The sequence below is a fragment of the Diplotaxodon limnothrissa genome, linkage group LG7, assembly GCF_057381915.1.
Source record: "Diplotaxodon limnothrissa isolate DT_005_m linkage group LG7, D_limnothrissa_male_GT1.1, whole genome shotgun sequence".
Taxonomy (NCBI): domain Eukaryota; kingdom Metazoa; phylum Chordata; class Actinopteri; order Cichliformes; family Cichlidae; genus Diplotaxodon; species Diplotaxodon limnothrissa.
In genome coordinates, this window is record NC_140602.1 from 46,666,265 (window position 1) to 46,685,709 (window position 19,445).

The following is a 19,445-nucleotide window of genomic DNA, read 5'->3' on the forward strand; positions in this document are numbered from 1 at the left end:
GAGAGGAGAGGAAAACAACCCCAGTTTCCATTAGCCTAACGGGATAGAGTCTGGCTCTGACAAGAAGCCTGCCTGGAGAGAAAGCCCAGTAGAGGAGCTAATCCATTCAGCAGAAGCTAATGGGAGGGGAAGAGGGGTCCATTGTGATTTGAGGGATAGGTTAGTGCTGGCAGGCTGCTCATCACGGGTGATTATAGGAGGTGGAGCAGCGGGAGTGGACTCAGTGGGAGACTGAGAGGCGTGATTCGGATTCACCAGGCTAGTATAATAGAAGCAGTAATAGGAAGAGATACTGGTGTTGGAAATAAAGGGGAATGCACTAAATTCAGAGACAAACTGTGCAGAATATGGAGCAAATACAGAGTTAGTAATACAAAGAAGTGGAGATGATCGAATAAAAATAGGGAGAGACAGCTCCATCACTGCTAAGTTGCTTTTAATTGAGCGGTTCAGGTGAAATCCTGGATATTGACTTTGCGAGGTGCTTTCTGATGCACTGTATAGCAAAGATGAAATCATTCTGACAGTTCTCCACCAAACATCAACAGCTCAAGTCATATCCTTATCCAGTTTTGACAATATATTTGACATAAACTACAATACACTCTCCAAGTGTGTATTGCAGGGTTTTTTTCCCCAGTTTGCCACAAGTCTAAAGAGAAACAGTGAAGATGGGAAAGATGCATCAGTCACGGTGCCTTGAAACTACTTGACAGGAGGTGGAAGTGCAATGATCTAGCCGATACTATAATAGGATTTCCTTCAGGTGGAATTTTGACAAAAACGTGTAAGTAGTTGTGTCACGTAATAGCTGTGTTGCAAAAATGTTGCCTTGATGTCACAGTCAGACTTAAGCAGCTCTTGCTTTCTGCATCATGTCTTCTGGGGTTTCATTACCCTTTTTTTCTGATTTTCTTTGCCACATCCTTTGGGGAAAACTGTTAAAAAATGAGCCCAAACTTTAGATCCAGTACAGAATGTTTCTCATTATTTAGAAACAATTGCGTGGTGCTTTTTCAGCAGGACGACAAACCGAGAACAAAGGAGGACCATACACAAATGAAGTCATAAACATGCACCACAGCTCTCCTAGTGCACAGACGCCACTTCAGCTCTTTTTCTCCCCCTCTGTGCTTCTTCTTCAGGTCTGTGCTGCCCGCAAGGAAACCACTGTACTGGCTTTTTACCAACTCAAGTTCAAAGGGACGCTTGAATCTCATGTTAGCAAAACCTCCTTTTCACTGCTACTATCTCCAGAATCTGTGAAGATACACAAGTCCATCGCTGAGATGCGTTTTCTTGGCAACCGAGAGGTTTTGTTTGGAGAGAAATACAAAGATGAGAGAGATGATAAGTGAATAATGGCCTGAAGAGAGGGATGAAAGGAGGGGGAGTATACTCACAGGCGATGCGGACATGAGCTTTGCGGCTCTTGGTGGTCCCAGCGGAGCTCCAGGCCACACACTGACACCAGAAGTCCTCTGGCCCAAACAATTCCTCCACTTGCTGCCGAGTGATCTCTATGCTGGCCTCCCTCACGACCAAACCTGGGAAAAAGAACATAAAGGATTTTTTTTTTAAATCACGGAGACGTGAAACAGTAAAGAGAACAAAAAACAAAGAATTGACCGTGCAGGAAAATGACATTAATTTGAACACCAGAAAATATAAACAGATGGACAGCTGAAATGGTTAAAATAATGTGACATCATACACACCAAACTCAAACAACACATATTTATGTCAGTCTGTCCTGATTCTAGAGCCAGAGCACTGAGCTGCTTGGGTCTGGGCCTTGTGGGGGAGGATTCTCAGCGTCATGGCTAACACAATCCTGTTTGCTAACTCCTCTGATTACTGCTCATCTGGGTGCCAGGGCCCAAACAAACAAATCATCCCCAAAACAAATGCCTCTACCCACAGCTGCCCCTCTAGAGCAGATTATGCTGCTACCATAGCGTGTGCACATCTCTGCATGTCTGTAAATGCCTATTTGTTGGAGCATTTGAGTTATGTACATGAAACCTAGGAACAGTCTATGCGTGCGTTATGTGACACACCGACGTTTATTGAAGTACAGTGCTTATTTCATTTCTCAATCCATAATATTTTTTCTGACAGGATGGGACATTTAAGAGGACAATGATGCATTCAAAAAGGCTAGGTTGAGAAAAAAATGCATTTGCAACAGACTGCGTTTTGCAGACATCATGAGAATCTCAACAAGTATCCGAACTAAACCGAGAGCACGCTTGTAACTAATAGAAGTAAAGTATTCCATATGTATGGAGATGGTCCCTATAACTGCATTTGGATGCTGCTGGGCACTGGAACATCTCGCATTTTGCATGGATCCACATCCAGCAGTCCTGCAACATTTGTGCAGATTTTTTAAAAAGAACTTTCACGCTGTGAATATCCCATGCCACCTCATCCCAACAGTGCTGCCCCATTAGGCTTAGATAAGGGGTTTGTGTATCCTACTGGAAAGAAATTAAGCTGATGTCATTTTCCTGGAACTCTCATGCTCATGTACCTGGTCAGCAATGATGTGAAAGTGGGACTATCAAATCGCTGCCAGTTGTTCTTGAATCGCCTTTTTGTATGCATTCCCCGCACCATTACACCATCAGCAGCTGCCTGTGCCATCAGCACCATGTTGTTTGTATACCAAATTCAGGCCCTGACATCAGTTCCAAAACACTGCCTGTCATTTGCTTCCCCCCCAGTCATTAGTCATCGAGTTTTAGTGCCTTGCCCTGTAGAAAGGTTTGTTGTTAGCTGAGACAATGACTAACTGTTTGTTGAATTGGTAACAAATCTATTTTAACTCAGCACTTAAAGAGTGGTGCAAACTTTTTTTCTATTTTTTTCTGCAAAAATGTTCAAATCTTTGGGTCATTTTAATCCTATTGTTGAACATTAGGTTGTCTGCAACAACCCCCTATCATTGTCTGTTAATTCAAAAAGAATAGTGTGGCTGGGGTCTCTTGACAGGGCACAAATTAAAAGGGCTGTACAGAGTGCACGCTAATTTAAACAGTGGGCTGTGGTGGAATTAATGATTAATGCCTGTGTTGACAAAAGACTACAACTGTAAGGGAGTTTTTTTCTTCTTCAAAGTTAGAGTTACTGTATTAAATGAATAAATTACCTATTTGCAACTTTAAGGGTAGGTATTGATAGGTACCAGTTTTGAATTTTGCACTTTTTGTTTTTCTACTGTACCATTCTCCAAGTCATAGCTGTCAAAATCATTTTACATCTTGGGTCGGACCAGTGAAGCTGCCCTTTCTTTCAATGTAAAGAAGTTTAACAACATCCCGAATGAATCTCTGAGGTATCTTATTATAAGATAAAGAAGAGCAATTTCAACAGTACGTCTCAGGTTTCATACAAGATGAAGAAATGCTGCTCAAGTAAATGAAAAATCTGTCAGCACGACTCTTTGGACTTAAATTGTGAGAATTAATGTACAAAATAACTGAATATTTTCTGGTATCTCATTGCTCAGAGTGTTTTGTAATAATAAAACAGACCTTTTTTTTTTTTAAACCAAAGACCCATATAAAAAAATAAATAAGTATTTCTATAGCAGATGGTGAAAAAAATGTTCCTGTCATGTCACTGTTTATCTCTATTACTTTGGTGCAGTGCGAATGGCCAGTGGGGGAGGTCTTATGAAAACAGTAAAAAATGTATGCCCTCCTTCACTTTTTCCACAGCCTGACTGGGCCGATTCTGGCCCATGGGCATTATGTTCGACACCCCTGCTCTAGATAATCAAGTTTGGAAATTTCCACAAAAAAAATAAAAAATAAATCACAAAGCAACAAAGCTTACAGGGTTTGGGCTAAGCCAATAAAGCAGAAAATATCATTATGTAGGTCTTACTGTATGTGTGCCTTATAGCAACCGCTGACAGTAGTACTGACCATTCTGTCAAATCATCATTGCTTTGTATTAGATGCAACTGTGTTGTGTTGACAGATCTCCAAAAACAGCTCTGTGGCATCTAAATCCAACATCAGCCAGAGCTCTAAACTGTATATCTGGGTGTTTCTAACTTAGCCATTATGCTAAAAATATCTTTTTAACTAAGCTTACCTAAGAGACACCATGTGCTGTCAATGTGGCATCGCTATTATGTACAGTCTCAAAACTGTGTCATAGATCATTGACTCATCTGTGCCGCAATGTGCATTTAATCAGTAATCTAATCTCTGACTGACATCCAGCTCTTTGCAGCGTGAATCACTGCCAACTGATTCAGATGATAAGCTAATTTGCAACAATTTGTTAATTTAGTTTGTGATGTGAAAACCGGAGAAGAAAAGAAAGAAGTAATCTGAATCAAGGCTCCTGGCTCAAATCAAACGTTGTGCCGGCTCAGTGTTACTTTAGTTTTACATATGTGCAGTCATCTCTGCCACTCATGTTAATGTAACAGCAGACTTTCTATCACTAATTATTATGTGAGAGATTATTGCCTGATAACTGCCTGAGACAGCATCTCAGGAGTGAATACTAATCCTGCTCTGCTGGTATGCCCATTAAAAACCATTATCTCTGTGTAAATCCTGAACCTTTTTCCTTAGATTATTAGAGCACAGCTCTGATTGGTTTACATGGTAGCTGTGTGACATTCTGGTTGAATGGAAAATGCAAAAGAAATTGGATGGTTAAAAAACGAACATGCCAATTTATTTCAGGTTCAGTGAATTCACACAGCCTCCTTGTTCTGGCACAGAGCAAGCATAGTGACATCCCACACACTAGCTTACCTCTCATGTAAAATTTACACAGTGTGCCAGCAGGCAGGGGTACAGCCACGTCTATTGTGTCACCGTTTGCTTCGGCGTGTATGGCTTTCAACACATATGTGCGAGTGCCAAAGAGTGCGCCTCTGGTCGTCGCTACTTGATGCCAGTATGCTCGCCTGAGAGGATGTTTTGTTAGTTTGAGAATGTGATGATGGATGTGCTTTTGTGGGAGCATCACATCCAGTCTAGCAGAGGGAAAATCAATAGTGGAAACAGTAAGTAGATTCTCATAATTCTCAGAAGGTCTAAAACGTGCGCAAGAATCAGTCATTTGTTTTTTTTCTGTCAGCGCTGCAGACATAAAGGGCTCTACAGTGATCAATTATCCGCCTGATGTTGTTAGCATACTCTATACCATTAGAGAATCGAAAATGATGACGATGCCTGCAGTGGTTATCAGTCTCCTTTAAGAGTCATTCATGACTTCACGGGGATTACTAAACCTGGATTAAACTCTTCCTTTCCTGTGTTGCACTTCAAACACATCTGAAGAATCACCCTGATGGAAAAATCAGAGCTCTGAAACGAGCCCGCTGACCTCATCCAGTGACTTCATGTGTGCTCAGCTAGAATTTCTAAGTGTACTTTATATCAATACAATGATAACAAAATAAAACCGGCCATTCAATTTAAAATCAAGGTGTGTAAACTGTGTCAGGGCCAGTGAGGCGGGGCTACTATCTTCCTAAGCCATTAATAACTGGCTAAATTAGGGGCTTCATTTTGAGAGGATTCATTATTTATGTGGTTTTTAACATGAGCTAGCCTAGCAGCCTATTGTTAGCACCAGGAAACATTATTGATCAAACCAGTCAAGCAAAAACAGGCGCCATTGGTCACTGAAGGAGAGATGGAGGAGGTGGGAGGCATAAGTGCCCTGATATTCTTGTGAGATGAAGAGTGCATCTGTTAGATCTTTTAACGTATATCTCAGAGAAAGTGACAGGCTGTCTCCGGTGTACGTTACACTACCTGCACCTACATATAATTAATTTGCTACTCATTTGCACAGATCAATGCACTCTCCACTCACAGAGACTATGAAGTGCCTTTAAAAATGCTACAATGTTTTTGGGCCACGTTAAGCACCTACAAAATCTTCAAAAAGGTTTTGCATTCAATACCCAGTTATTTTGCTTGGGTGTTGTATCTGTCCAGGCTTACTTGCATGTCCTTTCTAGTTCTTTTTATACCCAACAAACAAAATTAAGTCCTATAGAAGCAGTAAAGGTGCACTTACTTTGTCACAGGACTGCACAAAATGCTCTGTTCTGTAAAAATGTTCTTTTCACATGATTGTAGATGCGCACATGAGCCAATTTCCTTTGACCTCATATTCAAGGTGGGTAGATTACAATCTAGTATTGCATTTATTCAACCATTTCCTAGTTGACATCCCTCGTTTGATCATTTTACACAATACCACAGGAAAGTTTTAACATAATCAGCAGAACATCACTCAGATATATTTATTGAAGCCATAATGTGCAATGATATTTTAGTAATGCAAGCTGGGTAGCTAATGCCTTGTTCTTACCTTTAAAATTATGAATGTTTTCTCAGTGGCTTTGGTTCTAAATGACCTGCCTTTCTTTGTGAAACACCTGCACATAAAGTGAAGCTCACAGTGATAAAAACATTTCAGACAGTACTTTTTAATTCGCTTCTTCTAATGCACCTTTATCTACCAGATTGTCAGAAGAGTCTGTCGTCACATACGGCAGACAACTGAATAACCAATCACAGCAAAGCAGCCCTCCTGCTGATCCAATCTAGCACCAACCAATTTGAAATGGTTTATGGCCACATGTCAGAATGACGCTTCCTTCTGGAAACTGTGTAAATATAAGTTCCCTTTTTCTTTTGGACTATTTTTCCTTTGCACAGGCAAATGCACATGCTGTTTTACTTTTATAACTGGCTGCTGATCAAAAGAAACTCTTCAAATGGCCCCTTTACTCTGCATGTAATCACCGGCTCCTTACAAAAAGATCATGTACAATCATGCCACTTGTTGAGGTGTTAATCGTTTTTATGCAGTGTATTTTTTTTTAATGCTCATGTGCTACTTGTGGCTTACAGCACCTTAGATTCATGGGAATAAAAAAACCTTTAGACATTACATATACCTGAAGCCACTTCAGCACCAGTGATGTAAGGCAGCAGGTAAGTTGGTTCATGCTGTGTACAGTGAATCAAGTCCTGTATTGCTGATTGCATTCCAGCTACTGATGACGCACACATTGTGCTTTCAGCCGGTAGGATTTCATGACGCAAACATCTTAAATTTTAAAATGAATGTCATTTGCGTCATTCAGTGCCTTTAAAAACTATTCGCAACATTTACATTTATATGTTTTACTGCCTCACAGGATTGAGTCAAAGCTGATTTGTAGCCTTTTTAACAGAAGAAAAGTCCTTTTTGTAAGTAAAAAAAGAGAGAGAGAAAGAGAGATGTGTTTTTGAGGAAAGCTTTTAGTTGGCAGAATTACAGCTGTGTAATTCTCTTTCCATTTCTTAGAGGCTGATGTTCCTGTACTCCAAAGCATGTTCAGTGACAGGAAAATTGTGTCTTTTCCCTGACATGTGCTCATCAATCACATTTTCCCAAGTTTTTTTCTGGGATGTCCCTGTGTTTTTATTGTATGGTTTATGCTACAATACTGATCGAAGAAGGTGAAATCTTTTAAATAGAACCTAGTTTTATCTTTTTAACTATGTGCCCTTTAAAACCTTTGCACTATGTCTCTTCCCTTTGTTTGTGTATATTTGGGATAAAAGTCAAATATGTATACAGTGTTCCCCTGTATGTATAGCACTGTGCAAAAGTGCAAGGAGTAAAGAGTAAAAAATTTTAAGTTTTAACAATTTAATTGATTGTATTTAAAAGAAAAGTTGAATGGAATTTCTATCCTTTGTCTCATAAACATTTTTGATCTCGCAATCTCTTATTTTATGATCAGAACACCTTAACAGAGGTAAGACGAGAGAAAAAGAGAAAATGGGCTCAAGATTTACTCGTACAGAGGAAGATATCAGATTTCTTTAGGCTACACTGTCAGTGTTATTGACCATGCTGGCCGTATTCTATTGGTGCTTCTTTTTTGTCAATCTGGGGAAATCAGAGTGCAGTGGAGTGGGATGAGAAGGGCTACACACATCCACTGAGCTCTTGTGGTGTTGTGTGTGTTTGTGCTGGGTGCAAGAGCATAAATGAATGAATGTCTTTGCAGTAAATAGCCTGTGGATATGGCTATGTAGAGTGGGTGCGTGTATGATGTGTGGGTTGTTTTCCGTGTTGATGCTTTTAGCTAAAAACCTTCTGACATAAAGGCTAAGAGCCACTGATACCTCACCCTCTTCTTTGTCATAATCATAACTACGAAACACAAGCTCAGATCGGTGTATTCTACCTAAAGTACACTAGGTCACAAAATAAAAGTATTTCAGGTTGGAAAGCGTGTTGTTTTTCTTGTTTTTTTCCCCAATAACTCCTTTCATGTTTGTGCTCACTGCAAGAATCCTTTTGTCTGTGTATCTGCTTTTGTATCTTGTACCACTGCTGTAATACTTCTTTTGTATATGCTCTGGCTGTCATCTTTAACACTGCTATTTTTTTTCCCCATACTGTATATTGCAGTAAAATGGAACTTCAGAGGTATTTTATATTAAATGCCAAAGTTAAAACACGCTTTCCGATGTTCAAAGTGTATGCATATGTGTGTGAATTCACGTTTAAGTAAAGGAGAAACTATCTGTGTGTGTGTGTGTGTGTGTGTGTGTGTGTGTGTGTGTGTGTGTGTGTGTGTGTGTGTGTGTGTGTGTGTGTGTGTGTGTGTGTGTCAAAACAGTGGAATGAAAAGGGTAAATGCGATGTGATTGGTACCTGTGGGTGACAGAACAAACTCAATTTCCAATACAGCGGCTGAATGCAGCCAATCAGTGCTGGGCTGTTGTGTGTAATGGCTCTGGTGCCTTTGGGGACTGAATTCTTAAAAACAACCGTACCGGAGCTTCACTACCATCACTTCCTCTTGATGCTCAACAAAACAGGTACGTAAACAGACATATCCCAAAAAGTTGATTCTGTTCATCTATGCGCAACGTTTTCAGTGGAAGAAACGTTTCATCACTCACCCAAATGAACTCTTCAGTCTCAGCTGCATAATGACGGAAACTGGAACCACTGACTAACAACGAGGCACGAGCTCAGTTTAAAATGTAAATTGACAAGAACACTGATCCACAGTCAGGAATACTATTCACAGAAAATTGGGAAATGACTGCAATCACAGCACTGAAAGATCTACCCTTTTCTTAGTTCAGAGATGGCCGTTCTCTTTTCACATACGCAGCTTCCTTGACTTTCCCGCTCAAACCACCTTTTCTCCCCCGACAAGGATGTGACAACATCATCGCTAAAGGAGTGACATCTGGTCTGTAGGGGTTCAGGCCCAACAAGGCAGCTCTTCTGTGTTGTGCCAAAAGTTGCTTGGTATCCCCAAATTACGGCAATCTCCTCAGCACTTAATCGCGTACATCGTTTTGCTCTTGTGCCAGAGGACCCGATCCTCGGGGCAGAACAATTTTTGGTGTACTGTAGGGTGTTTTCAGGTTTGAAAGCCAGAAAAACATTGTGTTTTTGAGAAAAAAATGCATCTCAGCTGTTGCTAAAACTCCTGACACATAAAGGATCACTAATCTGTGTTGTTTATGAAGTTGAGGAAACCTGCAGAAACTGAAGAGGTCAGTTGAATGAGCGGCAAACTCTTTCTCCACTCCACAAACACTGTTTGAAAAACTTTCTGGAATATCCTTATCTGGATTATTGAGCAGGCACTGAAACAAAATATACACACTCAAATGCATAAACGTATGATTGTGATGGAAATGATGGTGCCAAATGAAAGATACCTCACCTACAGTCTGAGTGGCAAGGTCAGCAGTTAAATATGCTGGACAATAAGATTTATAAGCAGAGATTCACATTGAGCGTATGTTTGTAAAGACACTTTTGTCAGAACTCATACTCATACACTTGCTTTTGGGAAAATATGAAAACATCATATTGTGATTCAAGGTTACGTTTCCAACTTTTTATCAGAACAACAATCTTCTGCGAACCTTAACCAACTGCTTTGATTTTCTTAAACGATAATATAAAACCAAATCATGTTTTAGCTGTCAGGATGCATTTCTGTGAAGAAAACAATTTTTATTAATGGTCTGTGCAGCATGATGTCTTCTAAAACAGAGTTGCTAGTCAGCACGTAGCCGATCTTTCTACTGACCAGAGTTCTCGTCAACCCTCTCCTCCACAGTGTGCTCCTTCTGGTGAACCCACTCGCTGTTGCACTTGAAGTAGATTTGGGTGGCAGGTGTGGCCTTGCAGTACAGGTTAACAGGCTTGTTCTTGACTATGTAGGCCTCCTCTGGTTCCATTAAAAACACGGGCAGCGGCTCTGGGGGGTCTGAGGGGAACGTTTCTGGCAGCTCACCGAGACCAATGAAGTCATCCTCAACTGTGAAGAGAGAAACAAACGAAGAATGGTTAGAAGGAAAGAGAGGACGAAGTGGAGAACAGAAGCCAAAATCCCAAGACAGAAAGTGGGAGGACGGGATGGAAGAGCGGAAAGCAGACAAGAGACAGTGGGACAGTATTATAACCACAGCCTTTGCATGGGATTATCCATGTGCACAGCACACAGTGAAATCCCTATCATTTGATATTTTGGAATGTTTACACAAGTGTATTTTTGAGCGCAGGAAATTCTGTGATTCCTCTCCGGCAATAAGACTGCCTCCTCGGTCTAACCACAATCAGCTACTGCTGAGAAGCGAGCACGGCAGAGCCAATAATGAGAAGCAGAGTTCAGAGGTCGACTCCGAGGAACTGAAATTATAAGCTGATCTATCCGTGTCTCCCATTTTCTCTCGTGCACACACGCTCTTTGCTTTTGTCACTTTCTCGCACACGGGCATGCGAGCACGCACACATGCTCCAGATCTAATGACCTCAGGCTTCTGGCCCATTTTATGCCATTCCTCGGATACTTCTGCAGTAGACAGATATGCTTCCCTGTAATTACAAGTCCCTTTCATCTCCCTGTCTTAAATCACATACACACAACTGCATGTGCATGCACACACAAACATGGAGGGAAGAAAAAAAAAAAGTGGCACAAATATATGGGTGTACACGCCCACCAAATGAGCCCAGCTAACTTTGTAACTCTTTGAAGAAGGAAGGATGAAGCCTATTGGCCATCCCATTTGTCACCTCCAGATCTGTTCTATTATTACCATCGAACCGGTAGACATTAATTATTCACAAGCGCGAAAGAAAGAAGGCAAAGTAATAGAGACAGAGTTACAGTGGGAAACATAAGGTGAGAGAGGGAGGAACACTGGGAGACACTCAAAGTAACTCAGCCAGACAGACATGGATTGAGTCATTGAAAGAGAGTTGCAGCAGACAGACAGTAACATAGCACAGGAGGACAGAAACAGGAAGGCAGACTGTTCAGATAACAAAATACTTTATCAGCCCATCAGTAATTCTTCCATGTCCTTCTGTCTACCTATTTCTCTGTCCTGTGTGGACATGCTGGAGCCTTGTTGTCTGACAGAGGTTGCCTCTTGGATGCTTTGAGAGCACTAAATAATGTCTTGGCTGAGCAGATATCTCCCCATGATGTCTCCCTAATGTTATCTCTCCCTCCATACCTGCCACAGATTGAAGCTGATTGCTAGGAAATGAAAGGGCAGGAGGAGTCAACCAGAAAATGGCCAAAGCCACCTTCAGCAAGGTGGAGGAGGGGTCTGTCTCTGTCCTGTTATGATGCAGGTGAGGTCTTATAAGAACCTGTCCATTTACCATTTGCACATCCTGTTTTGTAGGTGTGTGATTGCATTTCATCAAAAAAGAGTAAGCTTGGATGTGTTTTTTATAGACTTCTAAGCTCCTGCTAATTGAATATAAGCTATAAGTGACCTTTGACCTTTGGGGTTTGTGTTTGTGTACGTGCAATAAAGAGCCACAACAAGACCATTAGTTGTTTTGATTAACTTCCATCATTCGCTATCAATTCAAGAAATAAGCTAAACATTGCGTGGCCTTTCCTCCCATGCATCTTTATGTACTGTAGGTGATGACTCTATAATGTACAAGTCTATTCAAGCAGACCTTGGCTTACACTGTTCTTTTCTGCTCTATCGTCCTCAGTCCACCCACATCCTCAGCCAGGGGACCCTGACCCAGAAACAGGCAAAGAGAGCCAAGGAAACTCATTAAAGACTGTGTTAGCCTTCTTTCACCCTCCATTCCTATTATCTCTCCATCTCTCCCTCTCGCTTCTGGCTCCGTCGCTCTGTCGAACTCTGAGGCAGCGAGATCTGAAACAGCCATGAAAGCGTGGCTCCCTTACACATAAAGAGACACGTGTCTCATCTCCTCGCACACATACACCCAGCACAAGCGTTAATGTTCGCGAAGGCATGCACAAACTCGCTTACAGACATTGGACTTCATCAGCTTCCTCAGTGCAAGAAATAATAAATTCAAGTGAATGGAACTAGCCCTGCAGTGAAAAATCAGCCCAGAAATGGGGAAAAAAGAAACATGACAAAATGAAAGACCCTGACTCTTACCAATCATTCTGCTCCCCCTCAACACCCTGCATTAGTAGTTTTATGTTTGTGGCGTACATTTCCCGTATAAGAAACCTATACTCACATTCACTTCCCTGGACAGATTTGTTATTTTCGTTCTTTGAAATGTGACTGGAAAGCTTCTTCCTTGTCACCTACAGCCAGTGAAAGCTGGAAAGCAATGTGAGGCACCGTGCTGTAAGGCGCAAGTGGCTGGAAACTAGCATAGACCGAATGTACAGGTCTACAATGAGCAACCAGGGAAATTAAGAGGACGCATCCAGCGTCGGCCGAGTGCATAAACAAACTATGCACCTCAGTTCACAAAAAGTAGAAAATAAACAGACTGAACTGCAGGAACATTAATCAGGAACACTTGCTTTCTCTGATGTGCAAGGTTTGTTAAAAGGCAACATACAAGGGTCTATTTAAGCAACAACCTGTGTTGGGAGCAATCTGAAATTATATATAAGTGATAAAATTCTTCCTTTCATAAATGTGGGAGGACTTAGTTGGGTTGGGATTAGTCTGACTTGACAGTGTGGACTGATGCTAATTTGTTTTCATGCTTGCATAGTGGTGTGATGATTAGCACTGGTCACCTTGCAGCAAGAAGATCCTGGGTTTAAATCCAGTCTGGGGTCTTTCTATGTGGGCTTCTTCCCCAATTCCAAAGACATTCATTGGTCATTTTGGCTGTGTGTCTTTTTGTGTTAGTCCAGAAAGTGACCTGTCCAGGATGCATCTGCTTATGACAGCTGGGATGGGCATCCACCCACTATAACCCTGAATTGAAGTGCAAGAAAATGGATAGATGGATTGTACTTGGAAGTTAGCCAGTTAATACGCCAGGTTTATTAACACCTCTAACCTGTTCATAGACACGATATGCTTGTGTGTTGATGTAAATTGTCCGTAATCTCTTTAAATACACTTTTTGAATCACGACTGTTTCATGATATAGCCAATTACTGATCCCTGTGTATCGCATTTTGTCAATCACTGCTTAACATCTCAGTACGTTCCACCTTTGCTCCCTCACCGAAACAATGCAGAGGGCAACAAAAGCTCAGACTTTTTCTTTTCCAGTTGGTGATAAAATAGTTTAGATGTTTAGGCACTGGCTTATTAAAAATAATGAGTGCTCGTGACAATGCACAGTTATGTTGTGTAATGGCAAATTGCATATTGCTTCTAAAGACCAAACATGCATTATGAAATACATTTTTAGTGTCACTGTCCTTTTAACAGGAACATTAATATGGCATGCCTCCAGTGTTTGATATGCAATATGGACTTTTCGAAGCATCTGCGATTCTGTAACTTGACTTTAATCAGAAAAAATCGAAATTGCTTTCATATCGAGTGTTTAAAATTTAATGAAATATGTCCTTGCAGCACTTTTATTCAAATTGTATTTTGCTCTGTAATTGGGGTAAGTTTTCCTAATGCATACTGTAACTCTTATTAGTGAATATTTTAAGACTCAAATTGAATATTACTTGAATTTTAGAACAATTTCACAACACAAGAACAAAAAGAATTTTGAAGACAAATGAGCTGCTAAAGAAAAAGAAAACCCTTAAAAATAAGTTTACTGGATGAATGGATACTGCCATTTTGCATCGTCAATGAATTTATTAGGTAGAAGGCACGCTGGTCTGGAAAATGGAAAGACAGATCAGAATTAATCGAATTAATCCGAGATTAGTGAGTGGGAGTGAAGCAAGATAAGAGAAGGTCTTGGCAGTGACTCTCTATTTTGGCTTGAGTTCACTCCAGTAACTGTGGGAGTGCAGCAATATTAAGGGATGTTTACATTTTGGACATGAACAAATCATAGTCAAAACAGGCTCATAGCACTGGCACAACAACATATATTAAGACAGAGTCCCTGAGATAAGAGGTACACTAAAAAAAAGAAGTGTTGCATAAATAAATCACAGTTGCACAGAAAAGTGGGAAACCCACATCAGAGAAGAAAGAAAGAAATTCATAATAAATATGAGATCATATTTCGCAACTTCAATGTGGTCAACACTGAGATTTTGCAAACATGCGAGCACTAACCACGTGAAGTTGACCATTTTGGACATGTGATAATCACAATAACAATGTAGGATCAAGTGAATGCTTCAGTTACACAGGCCTAGAAAGCAGTTTACGACTTTATTCTTAGAACCATATCAGGTCCAATATGGCAAATGGTTCTAATGTAATAGAAGCACAACATAACAGGAGAAACCTCTATGCAGTAAGCGCTAAACAGATTGCAAAACCAGCTAAACCAAGAGTGACCAGTTTAATTAGCCAGTGTTTACTTTGCTGGTTATTATTTTGGCGAGTTGATACTGATATTGCCAATATTTTCTTTAACATTTTTTGGCTTAAAATCATGTTACATGGACTTCAGTTGCTCATCCATTGCCCCTTTGACACACACGCACACAGACACACACACTGCAGGCACGTCATGGATTGACAGTTATATTGCAATGCTGCTATCAAACGTTGATGGATGCACTGGAAATGAGTTGGGGTCCAATATCTTGGGCAAGGGCAGTTAGCCATGGATCGAACCACCGACCTGACAGTGGATGACCTGCTCTCTCTCTCTTAAGCCACTGAAGTCACAAAAACTTGTAAAAGCTCTTGTTCTTTTAAATTTTGTGTTTAGGTGCCAGCTGTAGCCAAAGTCAGTTCTTCGCAACAGACACTCTGGATATGTCCAAATCTGGAACCAGGGAGATTTGTGTGGATTTTCTACAGTGAGTAGAAGTAAATGGGATTTCAAAGTAAAACATTGAAACACAATATTACTACAAAATTTCTAGACTAGATGATAGGGCTTCAGTTTTCAAAAACCATTTCTGAAATGCTGAAAATACACTGAAAGGTGTTGTTTACTGATACAGGTGATACTTTTGAGTTTTACATAAAATAAATTCTCATTATACATCTAGAAAATAGCCTGTATTATGTACACTATGTTTGCTGCACATACTATAGAATGAACCGTTTTCCTGCACCGCATGCCTGGTGTGAATATTTGTAAGACCGTATATCTTATATCATATATTGCATGTGAGTGCTTCTGATAACAGCATTTCAATGCTGGGCTGTGACATCACCGTGCAAGATAAGCTGTCTCCATTTTATCTGTACTCAAGCTGATTTATTGTCCCAAAGAAAGCACTGTATCAGTTGGACAATGTTTCCCTTCCATCAGCGGTGAGTCAAGCATGAAAAAGAATGAACACCAACATAAACCTCCTCTCTGTTCATCCCCGTTTTATTCAGATTTGTCCACTTTGCTCTCCTCTCATTCCCTCTTGCCTTCTTCCTTTCACCTTCTTTTCACTCAGCCCTGTCATTCATGTATACATCCCTCGTCCAGATATAGAAAAAAGCTGGTTGGCTTGATCGCTGGACAAGGGTGGAGTTTTACTCGGCGGTGTTTTGCTACTTCGCTATGGGGAAGGACAAGAGGTGCTTTGCATCTGGGTGGTCAAGCAGAATAATAAACCATCCAGCTGTCAAGTCAAGTGAAGCAGGATAAGTAGACTGTCAATCAGATCTCCCAATAAATGTACTTTAAGCACACCTACCCATTATATTGAGTGAACATAAATCTATGGTAATGACTTTCCCCAGTCAATACTTGTTAGTATTGGATTAAGTAAAGACCCATACATCCCACTGGCTCAAAATCGATATGTATGGCTGTTGGTTTAAAAGCAAAATCCTTTAGAAGCTCCATGAGAAATGGGCAGAATAAGTACAGGCTTCCTTCCACTCTGATGTCTCTTTCCAGCTGAGTGCTTTATATACACTCGTGTGTCTACACACATTGTCTGCAGGGTCCCGTCTCACACTTGGCTGCGGCAGGTATTTATTGATTACTGTTAAGGGCCAGTGACCTCTCCTTCGCCCCGTCCTATCGGAGCCTCTCTGCTGAGGCATGCAAAGCACACTCATATATCATCTCTAGGGAATCCTACCATCACACAAACTAGCAGGGGAGGAGAAATGAAAAAAAAAGAAAAAGAAAAACAACAACAAGAGATTCCCTAAAAGTCAGCATTGAGCTCAATCAGTTCACTGCACATAGTCATGTCATTGCAGGCTGAAATCACAGCGACCTGGAGGCAGAGTTCACGTATACCAAATAAACAGAATGAATAATTAAATGTGCTCAGTATAGCAAACCCCAATTCATGGGTTTTATCTTTACCGGCGCATGTGATGTAATTGGAAAAATTAATGCGCAAACTGAGTTCGGCCACTGTGGTAAAGTACAAACACGCAGCTGAAAAATACCGGAATATTAAAGAATGGGAGAAAAAGAGATGCACATGTAAAGTTTGCACAATAATCAGCTTCCTAAACTTTTCCACAGCTTCCTCTGTGACTTATAAGTGGCCAGATAGGTGGAGAATAAAAAAACAATATTAAAAAATGCAAAAAATAAATCAGCAAATGCTGATTGTGGTTTTTTTTTGTTTGTTTGTTTGTTTTGTTTTTTGGGAGGACAGACCCACTTCTGTCTTTGTGACTTTGCACATGCAATCATGTCTTTCTCACTGTTGGCGTTTACATGTTCTCTCCGATCATTATCCCCGACCTTCACTTGGTTCTCTCTGGCTGCACTCTGGCAGGAAGCAGCTGGCGGTTGCCAGGGTCATGCTAGGCCTTGGTCACTGCCTGTCCAGTTGCATGATGGTGCCAGAAAAGACTAGGTCAAAGCATCATAATTATCAAGGTTCACCATTTCATTTTTTAAACACATTTTCACTGCCCCAAAAACTATATTTTGATGGAATAGAAGACTAAATTGAAATTTTTAGATCAACACATTTTTAAATATTACTGCCTGTGGTTGAAAACACACTGTGTGCCAGTCAAGCAGTTAATCTGGTCAGACTAGCTGGTAATAGAAATGAAATGATGGATTGAAGACTAGAAACTGCTCTATGTTTCTCAAACCAAATGTAATTCTATTAATTAATAATTATTCAGTTACGTGATAGGAGACACTAAAGAGGTGAGAAGAAGCACGAGAGAAGCCAGAGACCTCGACAAACGAGATAGGTGAGCGATCTTTTTAAACTAAAGAAAGCAGTTTATTCAGTGTTCATCCAACGTCTGCTTATGAGATTTTTCCCTTTACAAGTGGGAACATGAACACTGAAAAGTAACTAGGAAAAAACAAGGAAAAAAACAAGACAATTAAAATTTATGTGTAAAGACCAATAGTTTCAATTCAGTGAGCAAGTGGTTGAATTGCTTTGATGCATAAACGAGTACGACTATTGGCAATTAAAGCCCATTTAGATGATTTATGTTTCTCCTCTTTATTCTTTTATAATGTTTGAGAATGTGTTTGCATTCACACTTGTTGTCTTACAACCTTAAAGTTGCCATTAACTTAATGCATGACCAACATTTTACATATTTAATTTCATTTTGGGGTGTTATTTTAGCTCCCCTATCCTTATGTGTCACATTCTCTGTTTTTCTATTGCTTTTTCTAAATGTTTTTTTCTCCTCAGTCTCCTGCAGTTACGATTACCTTCTCATTGGATACAATATGCTCCCCATCCACCCCCCTTTCCCTCCCGCATGTGCTCATGGATGAAAAGTCATTTCGGTGCTTGATTGGAGAATGATGCTGCTACTTAGAGAGTCAGTCCATCAGCACTGAGGGAGGAGAGCGCAAGGAGACAGAGAAAAGCTCTGGAGGAGAAGTGGCTCCCTGGGGCGTTGTAGCTGTGATGGGTGAGCTGTCAAACGCCCCATTGTCCAAATTACCCAGCAAGCACCATGCCGCCACCCAGGACTAATTTATGGTGCAGCAAGGCACGGCACATACATTGCTTTCTGAGTTTACGGGAGAGAAAAAGAGAGGAAAAAGGTGTAAGGAACAAGTGGGCTGTTCAACCTAACCCATTCCAAAGAGGTACAGCGGGGGTTCAAACACAGACAGTACAACACAAACCCCAATTAACTTCACACAGGATGGGTATTTGCCATCTTTATGCTTCAAGTCCTCAATGACAGGTGTCAATATGAATATGTGTCATGCTCCCGCGCCTCCATGCCCACCCACAACTCGAGCACTTGCATTCACTGATGCACAAACACTTAAATGATGTTTTAAAGCAGCCATTGCATACATAAGCCCCATTGCTTGGCTTCACTTGCAGACATAACGACTGGTCCTTTTATCGCAAAAATGGCAAGCCTATTCACTTGTCACATGTCACACCCCTGGGTGCCCGAAACCAGACAGGGCCATCACCCTACCCCATACTGACCAGCGGGCCATGGAGTGGAGCTGTGCTTGTCAGAAGGAGACGCGCTGCACTCTCTGACCCCTCACTGTGCCCAACGCCTTGATGCGATGCCTCTACTTGGCTAATTGGCCCATAGCAGTAGGCAGCCTGTTTCTGCCACTAGCAAAAGGCCAAAAGGGCAGACATACAAACAAAAGATGACAACAGATGCACAGGATCATCTCATTAAAAAAAAAAAAAAAACTATGATCAGAATAAGCTACACAACTTATCAACAACATAAACTCTGGAGAAATTAATTGTGCATGCAAGAAAGTGTCAGCAAAATAATCTCATTTACATTTGTTTTTGCATTTGACATTTGGGCATTTGTTTTAAACGTAGCCATAAAGCGGTTCAGAGGATTTCTCAAATACCTCACATCAGCTTTAGAAGTGGTTTACCAATGTACCCGTGTCTTCAAAAAGACAGTGAGAGAAATCTTACGCCTTTCACCACCAGTGTAGACTGTCTTCACACTGGAGAAGAGCTGCTCATCAAAGAAAATTAACAGTAACAAACTCATTTTCAGCACTAAATTAGACTCCTGAAAAGACATGAGTACCGACAAGTAGAAGCTGCCAATCTGCTCATGAGCTACACTTCAATATTTGTCCTGTGTATATCAAAACATACA

The 19,445-nt window shown here is 40.8% G+C and overlaps 1 protein-coding gene across 1 annotated transcript in view; it reads right to left on the reverse strand.

The window, feature by feature from the left end:
• The window catches only part of unc5cb (unc-5 netrin receptor Cb), a 142,501-nt gene that overhangs the window by 66,762 nt on the left and 56,294 nt on the right, over nt 1–19,445 (reverse strand). The window contains exons 2-3 of the mRNA XM_085359774.1: nt 10,115–10,345; nt 1,404–1,547 (exon numbers count right to left, since the gene is read on the reverse strand). Coding sequence (XP_085215900.1) covers nt 1,404–1,547; nt 10,115–10,345 — 375 coding nt within the window. The remainder of the gene's footprint in view (nt 1–1,403; nt 1,548–10,114; nt 10,346–19,445) is intronic.